The 21,252-nt window shown below is 44.1% G+C and overlaps 1 protein-coding gene across 2 annotated transcripts in view; it reads left to right on the forward strand.

Annotated features, from left to right (window-relative positions):
* The window catches only part of acbd6 (acyl-CoA binding domain containing 6), a 26,711-nt gene extending 6,541 nt beyond the window's left edge, over positions 1-20,170 (forward strand). Inside the window, exons 5-8 of one of the 2 annotated variants that reach the window (XM_053680485.1) lie at positions 1,024-1,129; positions 6,113-6,202; positions 15,888-15,918; positions 19,037-20,170. In XM_053680485.1, coding sequence (XP_053536460.1) covers positions 1,024-1,129; positions 6,113-6,202; positions 15,888-15,918; positions 19,037-19,191 — 382 coding nt within the window. In that variant the 3' untranslated portion in view covers positions 19,192-20,170. The remainder of the gene's footprint in view (positions 1-1,023; positions 1,130-6,112; positions 6,203-15,887; positions 15,919-19,036) is intronic. The other variant, XM_053680486.1, reaches the window with a different exon arrangement.
* The last annotated feature ends 1,082 nt before the right edge of the window (positions 20,171-21,252 follow it).

Consider the following 21,252-nt stretch of genomic DNA (forward strand, 5'->3'; position numbering starts at 1 on the left):
AAACCTGTTGATGTGGTGAAGATTTCTGTAAGGAGACAGTCATTTATTTATTTAATGTTTATGGAAGGAGTCTCCAGTGTCAGGGGTAAAGATGTAACCTTACGCTTCTTTGCACTTTCTCTGTAACACGACAAGCTGCGTTTTTTTTTTTTTTTTGTCTCTCTCTACCTTGAAGAGAGAGAATAGAGAGAGACGGGGGGGGGATAGAGAGAGACTGGGGGGAATAGAGAGAGACGGGGGAAAGAGAGAGACGGGGGGGAATAGAGAGAGAGGGAATAAAGAGAGGGAATAAAGAGAGAAAGAATAAAGAGAGGGAATAAAGAGAGGGATGGTGAGGGAACGAGTGTTTATAGCTGCTGTAAGGTAAGTGAGAACGGGCACTAAGTGGTTTCAGCAGATTAAATGTAAATATAAATGGTTAAAAGCGTGAGGTATTTATTGATAATGCAGGAAATTGTAATTGCTCGGATACGAGAGGAATAAAACACGACAGATGGTGATACTGTTGGATCGGACTCTGATCTAGCCGAGCGGGATCGGACAGTGACACGCAGCCTGCGGCTCAGGAAGCGCTAGAGATGTGTTAAACGTTTCAGTGTGGATTTATATGTGATCCAGTAAATACGCTGAGATTTTCTGCGGTATTTGACCTGATGATGTCATAATAACAAATGGAGTTCACTGTTAATTACCGTAATTAAAAAAGAATTCATCAGGTGCTGCAGAGGAATTTATTAATGACCTCCACTGCACTGCTGTGATTAACGCCACAGGATAGATATTCATTACAGCTACTGTAACCCTGCAGAACACACACACACACACACACACGCACACGCACTATTGTATTGTTATTCCCAGATCACACAGCCCTGATGTCTTTGTTGAACAAATTCAGGTTAAAAATGATGTCAGAATATATGATCTCTCCTGTGTTATTGAGAGTCGATGTCACGTGTCTGTGTGTCTCTGTGTGTGTGTGTGTGTGTGTGTGTGTGTGTGTGTGTGTGTGTGTGTGTGTAGGGAGGAGGATAAGAACATATTTGACTACTGCAGAGAGAACAACATCGAGCAGATTCGCTCGGCCCTCAGCACACACAACGTCGACGTCAACACCAAGGACGAGGAGGTACGAGGGCTGTGTCCCAAATCACTCCCTACTTCCTGTTCCCTATACTGTTCACTCCCTGTCCACTTGCTCCTTACACCTTTACTTATTCCTTATTTTTTCCTCCTTCATTTGTACTATTTTATTCCTCTCTCTCTCTCTCTCTCTCTCCCCCATCTCTCTCGTGCTGTAGTGTAGTAGACTGACCTGCAGGGGGAGTTGTAGCTTCAACTTTATTGGGGGAAAAGTGCTTTTAGATGCAGCTTTAGTGATATAAGGACTATCAGAATCATTACATCCCTTACACACACACACACACACACACACACACACACACATGCGCACACACACGCTCACACACACACACACACACACACACACAGTCCCACTCAGCTGATCTGTATTCTTCCCAGATCCGTTATTTATTAACACTGATACAGGGTCAGGGTTTATAGCTGTGTGAGAAACTTAAATTTTACATTTACATCGTCTGAATCTGAATTTTTTGCTATTTTACTATTAGCATTACTTCTACTATCATTGCTACTGCTATTATTATTATTACTACTACTGCTATTATAACTACTATTTTCATTGCTACTGCACTTACAACTACTACTATGTACTATCTACAACTATCTTACTATTAACATTACTTCTACTATCATTACCACTGATATTATTATTATTACTACTACTGCTAATAATAATAATAATAATAATAATTGTCAGATAAATATCAAGATAGTGGAAGTGAATAATGATCTGACGAGAACAGTTTAACCACAGTTAAATTTTGTACACTGTATAAATACAGTTTGATATTTTCAGCAAATGATGATCGGTGCTGCTCTAATATGAGGTGAAATAAACTCTCTGCGTGACCTTTAACCTCTAACCTGTGGGGGCCGGCGTCTGTCTCTCAGAGGCCAAACACATTAGCTTAAATGTAGGAGGAGGAGAAGCACGGAAGTTAAACACATTTAATTATAGACCAGAATAAAGAGTGGGTTTCTGGGGTGTTTGGCCATGGAGTGTAGTGGCATTGGGGGTATTTTTGTGGGGTGGGGGCGGGGGTGTTTTGCGGACTATTTGAGTTGGCGTTCAGGGGATGGGTTTTATCCAGGGGTATTAGGCAGTATTGCGGTAGTGGAGGGGGATATAAAAGGCTATCAGTAGAGGACAGTTTATATAGAATATCAGGGTATTTAGGGGTGTATGGTGGGGAATATTGGGGATATGTGGTGGTATTATAGAATAGTGGGGTATTTAGGGGTGTACGGTGGGGAATATTGGGGATATGTGGTGGTATTATAGAATAGTGGGGTATTTAGGGGTGTACGGTGGGGAATATTGGGGATATGTGGTGGTATTATAGAATAGTGGGGTATTTAGGGGTGTACGGTGGGGAATATTGGGGATATGTGGTGGTATTTATAGAATAGTGGGGTATTTAGGGGTGTACGGTGGGGAATATTGGGGATATGTGGTATTTATAGAATAGTGGGGTATTTAGGGGTGTACGGTGGGGAATATTGGGGATATGTGGTGGTATTATAGAATAGTGGGGTATTTAGGGGTGTACGGTGGGGAATATTGGGGATATGTGGTGGTATTATAGAATAGTGGGGTATTTAGGGGTGTACGGTGGGGAATATTGGGGATATGTGGTGGTATTTATAGAATAGTGGGGTATTTAGGGGTGTACGGTGGGGAATATTGGGGATATGTGGTATTTATAGAATAGTGGGGTATTTAGGGGTGTACGGTGGGGAATATTGGGGATATGTGGTGGTATTATAGAATAGTGGGGTATTTAGGGGTGTACGGTGGGGAATATTGGGGATATGTGGTGGTATTTATAGAATAGTGGGGTATTTAGGGGTGTACGGTGGGGAATATTGGGGATATGTGGTGGTATTTATAGAATATCAGGATATCAGTGTATTCAATAATGTGGAGTAGGGAAGATATTTGATGTTTTATGTAATCAACTGCATAGTTGTAGTTTTTTTTTTTTTTTTAAGATAAACGTTTATTTTGAAATTGATGCATGCAACATGTTCCAGAAAAGTTGGGACAGGGGCAGTTTAGGACTAATAGTGATGTGAGAAGTTGAAATAAGAAGGTGATGTGAAACAGGTGAGTCAATCGTCTAATCATAGTATATCAGGAGCCTCCAAAAAAGAGCAAGGACGGGTCGAGTCTCGCCGACCTGCCAGCAGATGCGTCAGTGAATAATCCAACACTTTGAGAAGAACGTTCCCCAAAGACAAATGGGGAGGATTTTGGGTGTTTCACCTTCTACAGTGCACAATATAGTTAAAAGATTCAAGGAATCCGGTCAAATCTCGGTGTGTAAAAGGCGGGGCCGAAAACCACTTCTGAACGCGCGTGATCTCCGATCCCTCAGACGTCACCGTCTTAAAAACCGTCACGAGTCTGTAATGGAGATCCTGACATGGGCTCGGGAATACTTTGGTAATACTTTGGTAAAGCTTTGTCAGTCGACACCATTCGCCGCTGCATCCACGGATACAAGTTAAAGCTTTGCTATGCAAAGCAGAAGCTGTACATCAACACTGTCCAGAAGCACCGCCCACTTCTCTGAGCTCGGTCTCATCTGAGATGGACAGTAGCGCAGTGGAATCGTGTTTTGTGGTCCGACGAGTCGACGTGTCAAATAGTTTTTGGACAAAACAGCCGTCGTGTTCTCCGGGCCAAAGAGGAAAAGGACCGTCCGAGCTGTTATCAGCGTCAGGTCCAAAATCCAGTGTCTGTCATGGCATGGGGGTGTGTCAGTGCCCAAGGTATGGGGGCGTGTCAGTGCCCAAGGTATGGGGGCGTGTCAGTGCCCAAGGTATGGGGGCGTGTCAGTGCCCAAGGTATGGGGGCGTGTCAGTGCCCAAGGTATGGGGGCGTGTCAGTGCCCAAGGTACGGGGGCGTGTCAGTGCTCATGGTATGGGGGTGTGTCAGGATTCTATTCTGCCCGGATTACAAGCGCATGGTTGCGTAAGCAGAGTGCGCGGTTGCGTGCATGGTCTGCTGCAGTCCTGAGATGTCTCCCATTGACAACGTGTAGCGCATTATGAAGCGCAAAATAAGGTGACGAAATCCTCGTACAATCACGCAGCTGAAGAAATATATAATGGATGAAAATTCCGCTCGCTAAACCTAACCAACTGGAGTCTTCACTCAGCATCCAAACGCTTAATACGTGTTATTAAAAGAAAAGCTGATGTTGCACAGCGGTAAACAGTCGACTGTCCCAACTTTTTGTAATGTGTAGCAGTCATCAGATTTTAAATGAGTGTATATTTTCAAATACAAATTCAATTCACAAAGTAAAACATCAAATAACGTGTTAATAAAGTGTTTTCAATACAGTACAGGGTTAACTGCATTTTCAAACGACTCTCTTTATTTATTTTTTATTTTTTGCATTTTCCCACTGTCCCAATTTTTTCGGAATTGGGGTTGTAGATTTGGAGGGTATTTATGGGACTTTGGAGGTATTCGGGTACATGAACCTGTTCTGAAGAGGCACAACGAGATGATATCATCAAAAGGGCTTCGGCCAATCACAGGCCGTCCTGCAGAGACTCATTAATCTATCGGCGATCACAGCGCTCACCATGATCAATGCTACGCTAATCGATATTATAAAGCACTCAATGCTGCTTCCTCCTGCGCACTCCAAGCCTCGCTTTCCATACCTGGAATTCTGTGGTGTAATTTCATTGGATGTTGTAAATAAAAATTAAAGCTTTATCTAGCTAAAGCTGTAATGCTAACCAGCGTCATCCATTTCAGTATGGCTGTATCTCATAGACGCTGTGTCCTAAACGCCTCCTTGATCCCTGTGCCCTATACTGAGGAATCTTGATGATGATGATGACGATGATGATGATGTGGCCTGTACAGTGAATGTGTGTGTGGTTTGGGACACGTCCACAGAAGACTGACAGTGGTGTTATGTGTGTTTATATATAGTGACCAGTGTGTGATTTAGGACACAACCACAGACTGATGATGGTGTTTATGTAACCTGTGTTACTAGTGTACTTGGTTTGGACACGGACCTGTAGCTCTGTGCTGGAATTGAGTATTTTCGGTTAAAATAGTGCACTATGTAGTGAGCAGGGTGTGGTTTTAGAGTGATGTTGTGTTTAATCTTTGGAGACTGGAGGAGGAGGGATGTTGGTCTGTGGGTGTGCTGAAATGTTGATGAACAATCAGAGGGAACGGCGTGCGTAAGAACTCCTCGCGGCGCGCGCCCTGCTCCCTCATAAATATCCATTTTAGCGTTGGGCCACGGTGATCGATGCCGTTTAAACGCAGGAATTCGCCGTAAGGAGTTTGCTTTATCTAATTGGCCGTTGCTAAAAAATGAAGTGGGCAGCAGACGCGAGGTGATGGGGGGAATTTTTTCTCCTCTGAGCTCTATCCATCCATCATGGCCGCCTGCGCTAAACGCTAACCGCCCATTTGTTTCTGGAGCACAAATACCCATAATGCTCTTCTCTCTCTCGCTCGGAGCGGCAGTCGACCTGCCATCACCTCGGGAGGCGGCCTGCGGGAGGCGAGGCTCTGAGTTATAAACTGCTGCACATCATTTATTTATTTTTATTTCTGTGGTGAAGTTTAACTTCATGAGGATTAAAGGAATGGGGGAGGGGCTTTAATCACATACGCACACAAACACACACACACACACACACACCTAAACAGCATTCGGCTACCTGAGTGTTAGAGCTATATGTAGTTATGTAGTTAAGTCTGTTTAGTGGATTCACGTACCTGCTCTAAGCCCCTCCCCTTTATGATTAACTTTCTGACCTGTCAGAAGACCCTCCCTCTTTTAAACCCCACTTACCTGTCTTAGGCCCCTCCCCCCTTCTTTCACCCCACTTACCTGTCCTAAACTGCTATACCTATTTTCACCCTACTCACCTAGTCTAAGCCCCTCCCTCCTTTAAGGATCTCTCTTTTACCTGTTTCAGGGTCGAGCGCTGCTGCACTGGGCGTGTGACAGAGGACACAAAGAGATTGTGACTTTCTTACTGAACAACAACGCCAACATCAACAGCCAGGTACACACACACACACACACACATTACGTTTCCATTGTGTCCACTGATCTACAGTACAGTGGGCGTGTCCCATTCGGAATGCGGTTGTGTTCCAAGAATCCGAGACAACACCATCCCATAATACAGTTCATTGCGAGGTTGCCGTGGTTACAGGCCGCTAGGAATGCAGAAGCACATTCCCAATGTAGGACCTAGATCCGAGTTTTACTTCCTGTTCCGGAATCAGTACCTTTCTGCGAGCCGTCGTGGGCGGAGCTTGACGACCTCCTTCCCTGCTATTTTTAAACGTACGTATACCTGACGAGCGATTCCGAGCACGCCACGAGTGGCAAAGAACAACATTTCCTTCGTATCGCGGTTCCTCCGGTGGTTCAGGAGGATGTAAAAACGCAATTTTAAGATTCATTTCCTTTTTTTTTTTCTTTTGGCTATGAGAGTAAGTCACAGTGTCACACTACAGAGTCCCGAATGAGACGCAGCCGAGGTTTATTTACGCTTAGCGAGAAGAGCTACAGGTGAGATTCAGGTGCGGATTTAAATATAGTCTCATAATGATATGGACACACACACACACACACACACACACACTTCGGAGATTTGTAGTCGGATTGAGCCGTGCTAATCCCCCTGAACCTGCTCGTCCTGATCCTCGATGAGACGGATCAATCGGAAGTAATCAGCCAAATTGTATTTTTAATTTATTATTTTTTTATTAAACCCACATCATCAGAACATTTACAAATGACTTTCATTTTTTTTTAAATATTAGAGATAAAAGATTAACACATGAAGGGGATTTAATATTAAAACCTCATTCAGCTCGGCGCTACGACTCGCAACGCGAGAAATTCTTTTCTCTAATTTTTTATATAGAAAAATTATATACTGTGTGTGTGTGTGTGTGTGTGTTTATTTATATATATATATATATATATATATATATATATATATATATATATATATATATATATATATATATATGTATATATATATATGTATATATGTGTATATATATAATTACGAGGTCTTGGAAATGTAGGATTTTTTTTCCGGCAAACAATTTGGCACGTTCTTAAAAATGTAGTTTTCGACAGGAGTGTGCGATATGATGAAAATATCATGTCACAGCACTTTTCTACAATTCACGATATGCATGATGATGTTCATGTTTGCTAACCAAGTGCCAGGCAAAGAACTTTTAAAAAAAAATGTTATGTCTGCAGTAATGGATTATTTACCACTGAAAAGGAAGAGGGAAGAAATTCTTAATGTTAAAAAAAAAACAAAAGAAAATGTCATCAAGGAGAAACTTTACACAACTTGGTAAGTTGATGAGCGTTATATTTAAAAAAAAAAAAAAAAAGAGTTTTAATGATAACGTTAACATAAAAAATATCGCAATCAAAACGGCGTGATCGCATCGTGATGTCATTTATCACAGTGTGGATGTTCTATCGTCGTATTACTCGACTGAAGTCAAGCCCAGGACTCCGTCTATCCCACAATCTGCCTCATCCAGACCGGACACCATGAGTTTCACTGTGTAATGGAACATAAAGCGGAATGCTCTGTGAAATGATCAAATAAAATCCACTTTAAGGAGGCGATAGTAAACGTACAGTGAAGTTAACTGATATCAGCGTCGTTATTTATTACTCGCCAAACCTCACTGACGCTAAAGTATTATATTTTAAAAATGCACTACACATTTGTTGTCTAATATTCCGACAGAGAATAACATAGACGAACACGTTCCGGGAGACTTTTCCGTCCAGGTTTTTGACTCCGAGGTCCTCCTTGTGCTCTTCATATCCGTTATATTTTCTTTGTAAGTCTCGGAAACAGGGTCTGTGTTGTTGATCGGATCGGATCGGATTTTAGATCACCATTAAATAAAAGTGATTATTTTAATTTGTTGATTGGAGTTTTGTGTGTGTGTGTGTGTGTGTGTTGGAGAGGGGTGCCATTATAATTTCAATCATTTTGAGCTTCATCAGCTGATGGGCGCGGACAGCGCAGGGTATTTATCAGTAATCCTGGATCAACGGGACTTTAATAGGTAGCGGCTCCGTCTCCCCAAACCGTTTAGCCTTTTTTAAAACGTGTTTATTTATTTTTAAATAACCTGTGAGGTTTAGTGGTCAGGCTAAATTTTTCTCTGACAGCAGTGCAGCTGCAAAGCACAATATTCATTTTGACGCGCCCGGTTCTGATACGCCGTCGTTTCTATAGCAACGTGTTTTTTTTGTTTGTTTTTTTTTTTTGTTGTTTTTTTTTTTTTCCTCGAGAGAATAAAGAGAGGGGATGGTGAGGGAACGAATGTTGATCGCTGCTATAATGTAAGTGATTTTACTCGTCTCACGGATGTTCCACTACGTTAAAGGCAATCATAAACTGATTTAAAAAAAAAAAAAAGTCTAATTTTCTGTATATCTGCATAAATATGACCTATAATAGGAAATATTTTCCTCAATAAATAAACGACCGAGTATGATATTTTTGTCTTGTTTATTTAATTGGGTTCTCTTTATCTACTTTTAGGACTTGTGTGAAAATCTGATGATGTTTTAGGTCGCATTCATGCAGAAGCACCACAACTTTCAAGCTCCACTGTAAATAAAAACGCTGTTGTGTAAGAGGAACGAAACACTTTGGGATGTACTGTTAGAGGAAAATAATCGACTTCATATTTAACGATGAAAAACTTAAGTTGAGACATTCTAATTGGCACACACCAACAGTTTAAGACGTGTGTGTGTGTGTGTGTGTGTGTGTGTGTGTGTGTGTGTGTGTGTGTGTGTGTGTGTGGGGTACCAAAATGAGGAGTTCTGAAGCCACTCATGGTCCGACTGTGAGTGAAGCTACATAACGTTTTAGCACATGATGGATGACACCATGTTAAACACAGCATACAGACGGGTTATTAAACACACACACACACACACACACACACACGGAGTCCCAGAGCAGCTGTTTGAGATTCAGTGCTGAGAGCGACGGTACTTTCAGGCCCCTTGTATTCCCGCTGTGCAACAAATCACCCTGATCTCTGCATCATAACGGATCTCGCAGTCAATCCATCAGAAACACCACGGCTTCTCACTGAAACACAACATTTTGCAGTTTTCTTCTCTACAAAACACCGGTTGCAAGAACGATTGTTCGTTTGGGTTTATTTTATTGGGTTTATCTTCTTTCAGACAGACCCTTACGGTTCATGACTTTACATACAAATTTTACACTTAGAATTACGACTTTACACTCTGAATTACAAGCTTCTACCTTGACTTGCGACTTTATAACCTTGCTTACGACTTTACACCCAGAGTTACGACTTTACACCCAGAGTTACGACTTTACACCCAGAGTTATGACTTTACACCCTGACTAATGACTTTACACCCTGACTAATGACTTTACACCCAGAGTTACGACTTTACACCCAGAGTTACGACTTTACACCCAGAGTTACGACTTTACACCCAGAGTTACGACTTTACACCCAGAGTTACGACTTTACACCCAGAGTTAGGACTTTACACCCTGACTAATGACTTTACATCCTGACTTACGACTTTACACCCAGAGTTACGACTTTACACCCAGAGTTAGGACTTTACACCCAGAGTTAGGACTTTACACCCAGACTAATGACTTTACACCCTGACTAATGACTTTACACCCAGAGTTACGACTTTACACCCAGAGTTACGACTTTACACCCTGACTAATGACTTTACACCCTGATTAATGACTTTACATCCTGACTTACGACTTTACACCCAGAGTTACGACTTTACACCCTGACTAATGACTTTACATCCTGACTTACGACTTTACACCCAGAGTTACGACTTTACACCCTGACTAATGACTTTACACCCTGACTAATGACTTTACATCCTGACTTACGACTTTACACCCAGAGTTACGACTTTACACCCAGAGTTACGACTTTACACCCTGACTAATGACTTTACATCCTGACTTACAACTTTACACCCAAACGTACAACTTTACATTCTGAATTACAAGCTTCTACCTTGACTTGCAACTTTACACCCTTGCTTACGACTTTACACCCAGAGTTACGACTTTACATCCTGAATTACAAGTTTCTACCTTGACTTGCAGCATTCTACTCTGACTAATGACTTTACATCCAGGCTTATGACTGTACACCTAGATGTATGACTTTACACCCTAGTTTACAACTTTACACCCAGACATATGCCTTTGCACCCTGATTTATGACTTTACACTCTTATCGTCTCGGGGAGTTTTTCCTCCCCACCGTCGCCTCTGGCTGCTCATTAGGGACAAATTGATGCATTTAAAATCTATATCCTGAAATGCTATATTTCTGTAAATCTGCTATGGGACAATGTCCATTGTTAAAAGTGCTGTCCAAATAAAACCGAACTGAATTGAATACACCCTGACTTATGACTTTACATCCCGACTTACTATGAAACTTCCTTCCAACTGGTACCGCCAGTAGGCTAACGTTGATCTACTGGGTAGTAGGCTAATGTTTATCCAATTGTTAGGAGGCTAATGTCGGTCAAATTGCTAGAAGGCTAATGTTTATCGACTTGTGAGCAGCACTCCATTAGCTGACACTAACATCACCTTTTTTGCTTTCACCATCCTTACTGTTGTAATGTGTTTATTAAAATTGTGACTCGAACAGGACATAAAAGGGTGTTTTTGTTTTTTTAAAAAAAAAAAAAAAAAAAAAGCAAAACATGCAACAAGGGCTCTTTAGCAAGCATCATTGGCAACCATCGTTTTACAATCAGGCGTTTTGGCAATCATCATTGTTAGAATTTTTTCATGCTGCATCTCTCATTCGTCCCTGCCAGCCACAATATGGACACTCAACAGCTTTATTCCTGCTGCTCAAAGCGTCCACATAAATACTGCAGAACATTAAAGCTGTCCACAGACGGAGAGAGAGAGAGAGAGAGCGAGAGAGAGAGAGAGAGAGAGAGAGAGAATGAATTAAAGTATTTCCCAGCAGAGGCTGGAATTGCCCTGCTGCCGCTTTATTGGTCTTTCCCCACATGAGCTCTTTAGCTTCGCCTGCAGCATTGATTTTCATATTAGTGTGGTTTATGCATTTATTTATTTTTTTGTAGTTGTTTTTAAACTGTGCAGATGATCCCGCGCTTGCCCATGTTAATTCCCTGCCACTCCTGGCCCAAAGTGGAATCACTTAATGGAGCCTAAGATGTCCCAGGGGGATGAAGGGAGGGAGGGAGGGAGGGAGGGAGGGAGGGTTGAATATGGTTAGCGTTTTGTTTACAGAGACGCTCTCTAAATGCTGAATAGGCACACTGAGAAAAGACTCGGGTAAATCAATGGCGAGAAACCATCAGCGGTTAAAAAAACAGAAAACTCAAACATGGAGGAGGACGGAATGCATGCTGATCCGTCCTCCTGCTGGGACGGGATCAGGCTGGAGACATGTTTAGGGATAGCAGTGCACTTGAGTGGGATTTACTGGGTGGGATGATAGACTTTATGGTCAAAAGTTTGTGAACCCCTTTCCATCACACCTATATGTGCTTGTTGAACATCACATTCCAGATTTATTCCCGCTTTTCTCTTCTGGGAAGGCTTTACGCTAGATTTTGGATCGTGGCTGTGGGAATTGTGTTCATTCAGCTACAAGAGCATTAGTGAGGTCTGGGGTGCAGTCGGTGTTCCAATTCACCCCTGAGGTGTTCAGTGGGGTTGAGGTCAGGGCTCTGTGCAGGACACTCGAGTTCTTCCACCTTCTTCCAACCTTCACGTGTCTACACGGAGCTGGCTTTGTGCACCGTGTGTTGTGCTGGAACAGTGTTTGGTCCTCTTCGTTCCAGTGAAGGGAGATTGTAACGCTACAGCGCACAGAGACGTTCTATACAATTGTGTACTTCTAACTCTGTGGCATCAGTTTGGGGAAGAATCACATATGAGCATTATGGTCAGGGGTGCACAAGGCTAACATGGCTGCTGAAGACATTCAGAGAAGATACTAACTGGCTGTGGCATTCTGTATTTGTGAGATCAGACGCTCATGACTGGCTAACGTACCGCTAATCGATGCCATCCTCCGTCCATACGTTACCCAGACCACACGCCTGGCATCCACACAATAACCAGATTTGCTGACTCGACCCCAACTGCCCAAAGTAACACCACCACCTTCACAGGATCCCTGGTGGACTAGTGGCTAGCATGTGGTGCTCTCATCCCGGTCAGGGAACCAACTCCAGCCACTGGAGGGTTGTGCCAGCTAGTGCACTCTCAGTGCCAGTCCCAAGCCTGGAAACAGGGGAGGGTTACATCAGGAAGGGCATCTGGTGTAAAACAATAACATGTGGACGGCAGATCCGCTGAGGCGACCCCAAAACAGGAGCAGACAATAGAGGGGGAAAATCCCCTTCATTTCACAAGTAGGAACCTTAACCGGACCCCCTTACTCAAACCCAACTGCCCTAAATAGACATCTCAACCAGTTTACCCTAGTTTAAACCCTTCCCCCTGAGGGTGAACCTTAATCAAGTTAACTCTTGGAATGAACTTTCTCCAGACGTATTCATTCACCCCTGCTTACCTGTTTCATTTGTGGAAACTCCGTTAGCTCCGTGTCTATGTGGGGGACCAGCAAAGTGACCAGCAGACATCTGAGAGGAAAAAAAAAAACGATGACGGCGTGTAAAACCTGCACTGTTTTTAGCTCCGCCCACTTGACCTCGCACGGCTCATGTGGTACCTGGGCAAGAAGGAGAACCGAATTCAGCATGGATCTTTAAATGCGTCACGCCTCGTGAGGTGATGGAGGATCACTTCCAGAGCAGTCCATATGTCGAGTTCGATGCTGAAGTATACAGTGCCTTTGTCCAACCATCTCAAGGACAGTTTGAAGGGTATAATGAGTGCACACACTCTTGTAACACACACTCTGATTGACAAGGTGAACACACACACACACACACACACACACACACACACACACACACACACACACACACACACACACAGAGGTGAAGCAGATGCAATTAGGACTGACCGGGTCTCCTGATCCTTTTAACACAGCCACACACACACACACACACACACACACACACACACACACACACACACACACACACAAAACATTGTGTACGCATCCAAATATTTTTTCAAGTGTAGTGTGTGTGTGTGTGTGTGTTCTGATGAATGGCACTTGGTTAGTGTGGATCTGCATAAGAACAGAGCGAAGCTCTATCGATCCCTCCGTCCACTGCACTCCTTCATCATAAATCATCATTACTTACCCATTTCCCTCACTTCCCCAACTGTACTGTCAGAGAGCTGGGGTGTGTGTGTGTGGGGGTGTGTGTGTGGGGGGGGGGGGGGGGGGGCAAGAAAAAGAGGGGATAAGAGACAGATTACGGTTCTAAAAGATAAAAGAAGAAACACATTTAGAGAGACAGAAAGAGGAAAACAATAAGGACTGAAGAGAGAGAACACGAGAGATCAGGAGAGAGACAGAGAGGAGGAGCGAGAGACATATACGGAGATGGAGAGAGAGAGGGGCAGCGTTAGACCATTCCATGAGACCTACTTTTCTCTCTTTATTCTTTTTCCTTTCTGTCTGTTCATGTCTTTTTCTCTTCTTTTCTCTCCTCCCTCGTGTGTGTGTGTGTGTGTGTGTGTGTGTGTGTGTGTGTGTGTGTGTGTGTGTACATTGCTCCTATAATCCAATTGGTGAATACTCGGGGGTTCTTGGCTTGAGATGTAGAGCGATAGAGCGAGAGTGGAATATTGATAGACTCTTTAGAGTACACACACACACACACACACACACACACACACACAGTAATTACATATTTTCATATAATGGTCGTTAATTAAATTATCATGATTCTTCTTCTTCTAATTATTATTATTATTATTATTATTATTTATCCGTCTCTGCTCTGACTGGTCAGCGTGTGAAGGACCCTCGGCTGTGTCTCATTCAGACTTCATCATACGCTTCATCACCTGTCATCACTCCTAGTGGAAGGAAGGAGAAAGAGAAGTAAAAAAAAAAAATAAGGAAGAGGAGAAAAGTAAAAAAATTATGGAAGGAGGGAAGGAAGAAGAGAAAGTAAAAAAGAAGGGAAGAGGGAGTGGTGATGGAAGGAAAGAAGAAGAGAAAAGTGAAATGGGAGAATCAGCAGTATGAGTTTTCTGCAGCATAAGGAAAACCTGAACAAGGTAAAATGCTAGAGAGAAGGAGAGATGGAGGGAGAGAGAGAGAGAGGGAGAGATGGAGGGAGAGAGAGAGAGAGGGAGAGATGGAGGGAGAGAGAGAGAGGGAGAGAGAGAGAGAGAGAGAGAGAGATGGAGGGAGAGATGGAGAGAGAGAGAGAGAGAGATGGAGGGAGAGAGAGAGAGTCTTAATGGATAGATGATGTACAGGGTCACACCTCAGACCCACCCCCAACAAAATGGCCGACAATCCAATTTCTCTCCGATTCCATCAGACTGTTCCTGATTCATTAGCTTCAACACACACACACACAAACAACATGAGAAGTGTGTTCCTGTAGTAATTGCTGTCCCATGATACTGTGTGTGTGTGTGTGTGTGTGTGTGTTACAGTTTCAGATTACTGAAAGCAGATTAGAGTTGCTAAAGCTGTGCATGTTTAATTATGCGTGTATCTCTCTCTCTCTCACACACACACACACACACACACACACACACAGACACACACACACACACACTCTGAACTCCCTGGATTACTAGAGGTTTGTTTCTATGTTAGACTGATTCTCTGCACTTATATATATATGTGTGTGTGTGTGTGTGTGTGTGTGTGTGTGTGCGCGTGTATTCCACTCACTGGGGCAACAAATATTGAAGGGGCAATTAAAAGCTCATCAGTCATGTGACAGTCACAACCAGCAGGCAATTAAAGCATCATTTAACCCGGATGATGTGTGTGTCATCTGCTAAATGTCTTGATTTACACACACACACACACACACACACACACACACGTGGCCATGGCCTTTGTCCTAAATATTGTCTTCCTGTCAAACACAAAAACATACAAGTGCCAAATGTTAGAATTGTGTTTCATTTTCACTCTGTTACTGATTACCACTCCGTCCCTGGTCTGTGACTCTGTCCTCGGTCTGTGACCCCAGGTCCATGTCTGTGACTCTGTCCTCGGTCTGTGACTCCGTCCCTGGTCTGTGACTCTGTCCTCGGTCTGTGACTCCGTCCTCGGTCTGTGACCCCATGTCAATGTCTGTGACTCTGTCCTCGGCCTGTGACTCTGTCCTCGGTCTGTGACCCCATGTCGATGTCTGTAACTCCCTCCCTGTCTGTGACCTATTTTTGTTTAAAGTTTTTAAAGGTTTTTTTTTCTTCAGCAAATGAGGTTCTTTATGGATTCTTTGGGTGGTTAAGGGTTCCGGCGTCCGACCCGTCAGAATCCCGAAATCACCCGTGCTGTGGTGTAATACATAATCATATTATATCTATAAGACCATTATCGCTCACTCGGAATAAAATGCCTACTTTTTGTCTCACTTACATCTCTCTCTCGCTCTTAATCTCTTTCTCTCCCTCTCTCTCCCTCTCTCTCTCTCTCTCTCTCTCTCCCTCTCTCTCATTCTCTCTCTCTCTCTCTCCCTCTCTCTTGATCTTTTTCCAGGATAACGAAGGCCAGACTCCTCTGCATTACGGTAAGAACCTCACATTTCCTGGGATCTGATCTTTCGGTGTATGTTATAATGACTACATCATCTTCTCTTCAGTCATTTCACAGCTTGGAGAAGAAACACGGGAATAAACCGGATACGCGTTTACAAAGTTAATCATTAAAGTGAGATGGGAGACACGCTTGAACATTTTGTAAACTTTTCATTCGGGTGTTTTAACGGGAAAGAAGGAGAAAGAGCGTACAATGGAACAGTATTAGGTTTCAGAAATGTGAAGAGATTAAATGGAGATGAACATGACCTTCAGTTTAATACCGGGAACGAGGGAACGAGGAAGGAAAGAATTTACGGAAGGAGGAATCTACAGCTTCCTTCACAGGGTGGCGGGGCTTAGCCTCAGAGACAGGGTGTGGAGCATGGACCTTCGGGAGGAGCTCAACGTGGAGTCGATGCTCCTCTGCGTGGAAAGGAGCTAGTTGAGGAGGATCGGGCATCTGGCTGGAGGTGTTTCGGGCACGTCCGACAGGGAGAAGACCCCGGGGCAGACCAAGGACTGGATGGAGAGATTATATCTCTCGTGTGGCCCGGGTGCACCTGGGGTTCCACGTGGAGGAGCTGGAGGTGGTGGCTAGGGAGAAGGAGACCCGGACCTGCATGCGCAGAAGATAACGGAATGGAGTCTAGAGCTGGAACACGAACACCGAATTTAAAGAGCAAGAACAGGAGGAACGAAAAAAAGAGACGAGGAACCTAGAACCAGGAAAGAAGAACCAGGCAATTCAAGGAACAAGGATTTTAGAGCAGGGTGATGTGAAGAAGAAAGTAGGGAAAAGAGAATTTAGAGAATGAGGAATCTAGAACAGGGTCAGAGTCGCGTTGGATCCGGACCCAAACTCGGCATAAAGAAACCAGACAACAGGAGATTTAAGGAATGACGACTTTAGAACGGGAGGAAGGAAAAAAAGAACCGGAAACTAGAGAAGGAGGAATTTAATGATTGAGAAGTAAAGAGGGAATGAGGGAGCGAGAACTAGGGGACATGGGCATGAAGGGAACAATGAGACGAGGAGGATTGGAGCACACGCATTAGTGACTCCTGCTGTGTTTTCACTCATTGTTCCATCAAGTGAATTTCATCCATCACTGTCTCCTTTCCCTGTGTGTGTGTGTGTGTGTGTGTGTGTGTGTGTGTGTGTGTGTGTGTGTGTGTGGAGTCTGTAATAATCACCAGTTGTCCCAGAGGAAATCAGCTCTCTTTCCATGTCACATAACAATACACGTGTGTGCGCGCCATCTGTCCTCGGACGGGACACTTGGCAGGATGAACAAATAATAAACATAAGAGATGAAGTGTGTGTGTGTGTGTGTGTGTGTGTGTGTGTGTGTGTGTGTGTGTGTGTGTGTGTGTGTGTTGAAAAGCTGCAGGGCCACAATATTCATGACAAGTAGTTTTACTGCACATAATAAAACACACTCTCTCTCTCTCACACACACACACACACACACACACACACACACACACGGAGTGTGAGGCACTGAAGGGTCATGTACGTTGGAAACACAAACCAGGAACTCTTTAGTTCTGGTAAGGGTTCCGGAATCTTTACATCGACCAATCAGCAATGATTAGTACTGCAAGCTCCGCCCCCAATAGCTCCTTGTTTGCAGAAAAGTCCCGCCTCAGGAGCACGAAGTTAAAAAGGTTCCTGCAGCTAGAATCGGACCAGGTTCCTCTGATAAGAATGCACTTAAGGTTCCTAAGTTCTTGAAAAGGTTCTTGTTCTGGAAACAGACCACCTGATATCTGTCTGTCTGTGTCGTCGCCCCCCCCCCCCAAAAAAAACAAGTCTCAGGTTAAAAGCTGTCAGTCAGCGTTTTTCTCTTGAGGACTAAAGTGTGTGTGTCTCTGTGTGTGTGTGTCTCTGTGTGTGTGTGTGTCTCTGTGTGTGTGTGTGTCTCTGTGTGTGTGTGTGTCTCTGTGTGTGTGTGTGTCTCTGTGTGTGTGTGTGTCTCTGTGTGTGTGTGTCTCTGTGTGTGTGTGTGTCTCTGCGTGTGTGTGTGTGTCTCTGTGTGTGTGTGGGTGAGTGATTGACTCTGTCGCGTAAAAGCTCCCTGGATTTTTCAGCATCACTTTCACTTACCTGGTTAAGGACACACACACACACACACACACAGAGCAGAGCCAGTTGCTGTGAATTCACCTGTGCGTGTTCGTTGTGGATTAAAGATTAAAGGCGGCTGTTTTCTTTCATTATAAGTCGACCGAAATCTGTGTTCTGATTGGACATCGGGGAGCATAACTAACACACACACACACACACACACACTCACACACACACACACAGTGTACAGAGGAGTGTAGTAACTGTCTGCCTGTCTCACTCTCTCCATCTTACTCTCTCTGTCTCTCTCTGCCTGTCTCACTCTCTGTCTCCCTCTCACTCTCTCGGTCTCTCTCTGCCTGTCTCACTCTCTCTGTCTCCCTCTCACTCTCTCTGTCTCTCTCTGCCTGTCTCACTCTCTCTGTCTCCCTCTCACTCTCTCTGTCTCTCTCTGCCTGTCTCACTCTCTCTGCCTGTCTCACTCTCTCTGCCTGTCTCACTCTCTCTCTCTCACTCTCTGTCTCCCTCTCACTCTCTCTGTCTCCCTCTCACTCTCTCCCTCTCACTCTCTGTCTCGCTCTCACTCTCTCTGTCTCTCTCTCTCTGTCTCCCTCTCACTCTCTCTGTCTCTCTCTGCCTGTCTCACTCTCTCTGTCTCACTCTCTCTGTCTCTCTCTGCCTGTCTCACTCTCTCTGTCTCCCTCTCACTCTCTCTGTCTCTCTCTGCCTGTCTCACTCTCTCTGCCTGTCTCACTCTCTCTGCCTGTCTCACTCTCTCTCTCTCACTCTCTGTCTCCCTCTCACTCTCTCTGTCTCCCTCTCACTCTCTCCCTCTCACTCTCTGTCTCCCTCTCACTCTCTCTGTCTCTCTCTCTCTGTCTCCCTCTCACTCTCTCTGTCTCTCTCTGCCTGTCTCACTCTCTCTGTCTCCCTCTCACTCTCTGTCTCCCTCTCACTCTCTCTGTCTCTCTCTGCCTGTCTCACTCTCTCTGTCTCCCTCTCACTCTCTCGGTCTCTCTCTGCCTGTCTCACTCTCTCAGCGTCTGCGTGTGAGTTTGGTGAGATAGTGGAGCTCCTCCTGCAGAACGGTGCCGATCCCTCCATTAAAGACGGAGAAGGTTCTCTCCCTGAGGAAGTGACCGAGTCCAGCTCCATCTCGTCTCTCCTTCGGCAGTACAGCGCTCCCAAAGGATAAAACACACACACACACACACACACACACACACACACACACACACACACACACACACAGACACACAGACACACACACACACACACACACACACACACACACACACACACACACAGACACACAGACACACACACACACACACAGACACACACACCTGTATCACTCCACAGCCGGTCTGAGTCTCTCTCTCTCTCTCTCTCTCTCTCTCTCTGTTATTATCAGGACAGAGCCGAGCCCGCGGTCTGTTTCTGGAGACTGGATGTGGTTTAGGGGTTAGGGCACAGGTTAGGGGTGTCAGTAGGAATCAGTTTTACTGCACACTCCAACTTTCCCCTTGTGAGTTCAGTGGTGAAGGATCTTAAGATCTGGAGATTAGGGTTTAGGGGTTAGGGCATAGGGTTTGGAAGTTAAATTGGAGTGTAGGGGTTTGGAAATTTAGGTCAAACTCCTAATTTCTAAACCCTAAATCTAACCAATAATCACCCAGACCTTAATCCCTATTCCCTAAACCCTAATCCATAATCCCTAAACCCTAATCCCTAACTCAACCCCCCTAATTCTAACTCGCACTGTAAACAAGAATAAACAACACTGAACTGACTTCTTTTTACACGTGCATTACGAAGTGAATTGACTTCTTAGTGTGGCTGTGGAGTGCACACTGTCTCTCTCTCTCTCTCTCTCACACACACACACACACACACACACACACATTCCGGTTTTATTTAAAACTTAGCCTCAGTGTTATTGATGTTCTATTAAAATCGCTGAATCTTAAAAACAGTGTGTTGTTCCTACATTTTTTTTTGTTTTGGTTTTTGTTTTTTTGTTAGGGTGTGTTTGAGCTGTGTGTGTGTGTGTGTGTGTGTGTGTGTGTGTGTGTGTGTGTGTGGATTTGTTTCTATTAGTGTTGCAGGTTTTGTTTGCAGTTCTGTTTGTTCTGTTCACAAATACAACAATAAAAATAAAATGTTGTTGTGACTGTTTATATAATCATGCTTTATACACATGCTAATCTAACAGATCGTGTGTGTGTGTGTGTGTGTGTGTGTGTGTGTGTGTGTGTGTGTGTGTGTGTGTGCGCGCACGCGTGCATGTGTGGGATTTTCCTGGAACAGCACATCCCCGTGTGTGTTTTATTCCTCTTATTCTACAGCAATTTACCAACAATTACAATTTTCTCTTTATTAAAGAACGACACGTCAAACTTTTTTTTTATCCATTTATAGTTACGTTTAATGTGTTTTGCAAAATGACTTGCGTCACAGCAGCTACAGAACACTCGTTCCCTCACCTGCCTGTCTTTATTCTCTCTCTCTCGGAGTCGAGAAGAAGAAAAAAGCGTCCCGTCACGTTAGCAAGAAACCGTGAGGAAGCGTAAAAACTCCTCTGTCCTGAAGATGTCTGAAAACTTCAAGTTACAGCTTCACCTCTGACACTGGAGACTCCTTCCGTACACGTTACATAAACATACAGGTCCCTGTGATTGAGCTGTGACTATAGAACGAGCACATTGATGATAAATAAACTAAATAGTGATTTGTAGCTGCACTATTGGCAGAGCTGCGGTTATAGAAAATGAATCGACACCTTCTGGCCAATCAGAACGGAGCATTCAGCAGCGCAGCACTGTGGGTAATATTTTCTGTTGTTTTCACTAGCTCTGTTTACAGCAGTGCACTTTTTATGAAAGCTGAGGGAGTGGTCACTAATCCTAGTCTCTTCATAAATCTCGTTTCATCTGCATCCCATCCATCTACTTAGACACACACACACACACACACACACACACACACTCTGAGTAAAGATTTAAAGTGGGTCATTTTGAGCAGAACAGAAGGGTTAAACACTCGTGTATGTTTTACACGTGTGCTCTCTGCTTCTCTCTAACACCATTACTGCCAGATGGCAGGGTTTGTTCTCTCTCTCTCTCTCTCTCTCTCTCTCTCTCTCTCTCTCTCTCTCTCTCTCTCTCTCCATCCTTTTCAGGATAAAAGCAATGGCGTGTCATCCGACTGGCCTTCGCTTAATGCAGCTTCAGCTCTGCTTAACATTCCCCGGTGG

The sequence above is a fragment of the Ictalurus punctatus genome, chromosome 5, assembly GCF_001660625.3.
Source record: "Ictalurus punctatus breed USDA103 chromosome 5, Coco_2.0, whole genome shotgun sequence".
Lineage (NCBI taxonomy): Eukaryota > Metazoa > Chordata > Actinopteri > Siluriformes > Ictaluridae > Ictalurus > Ictalurus punctatus.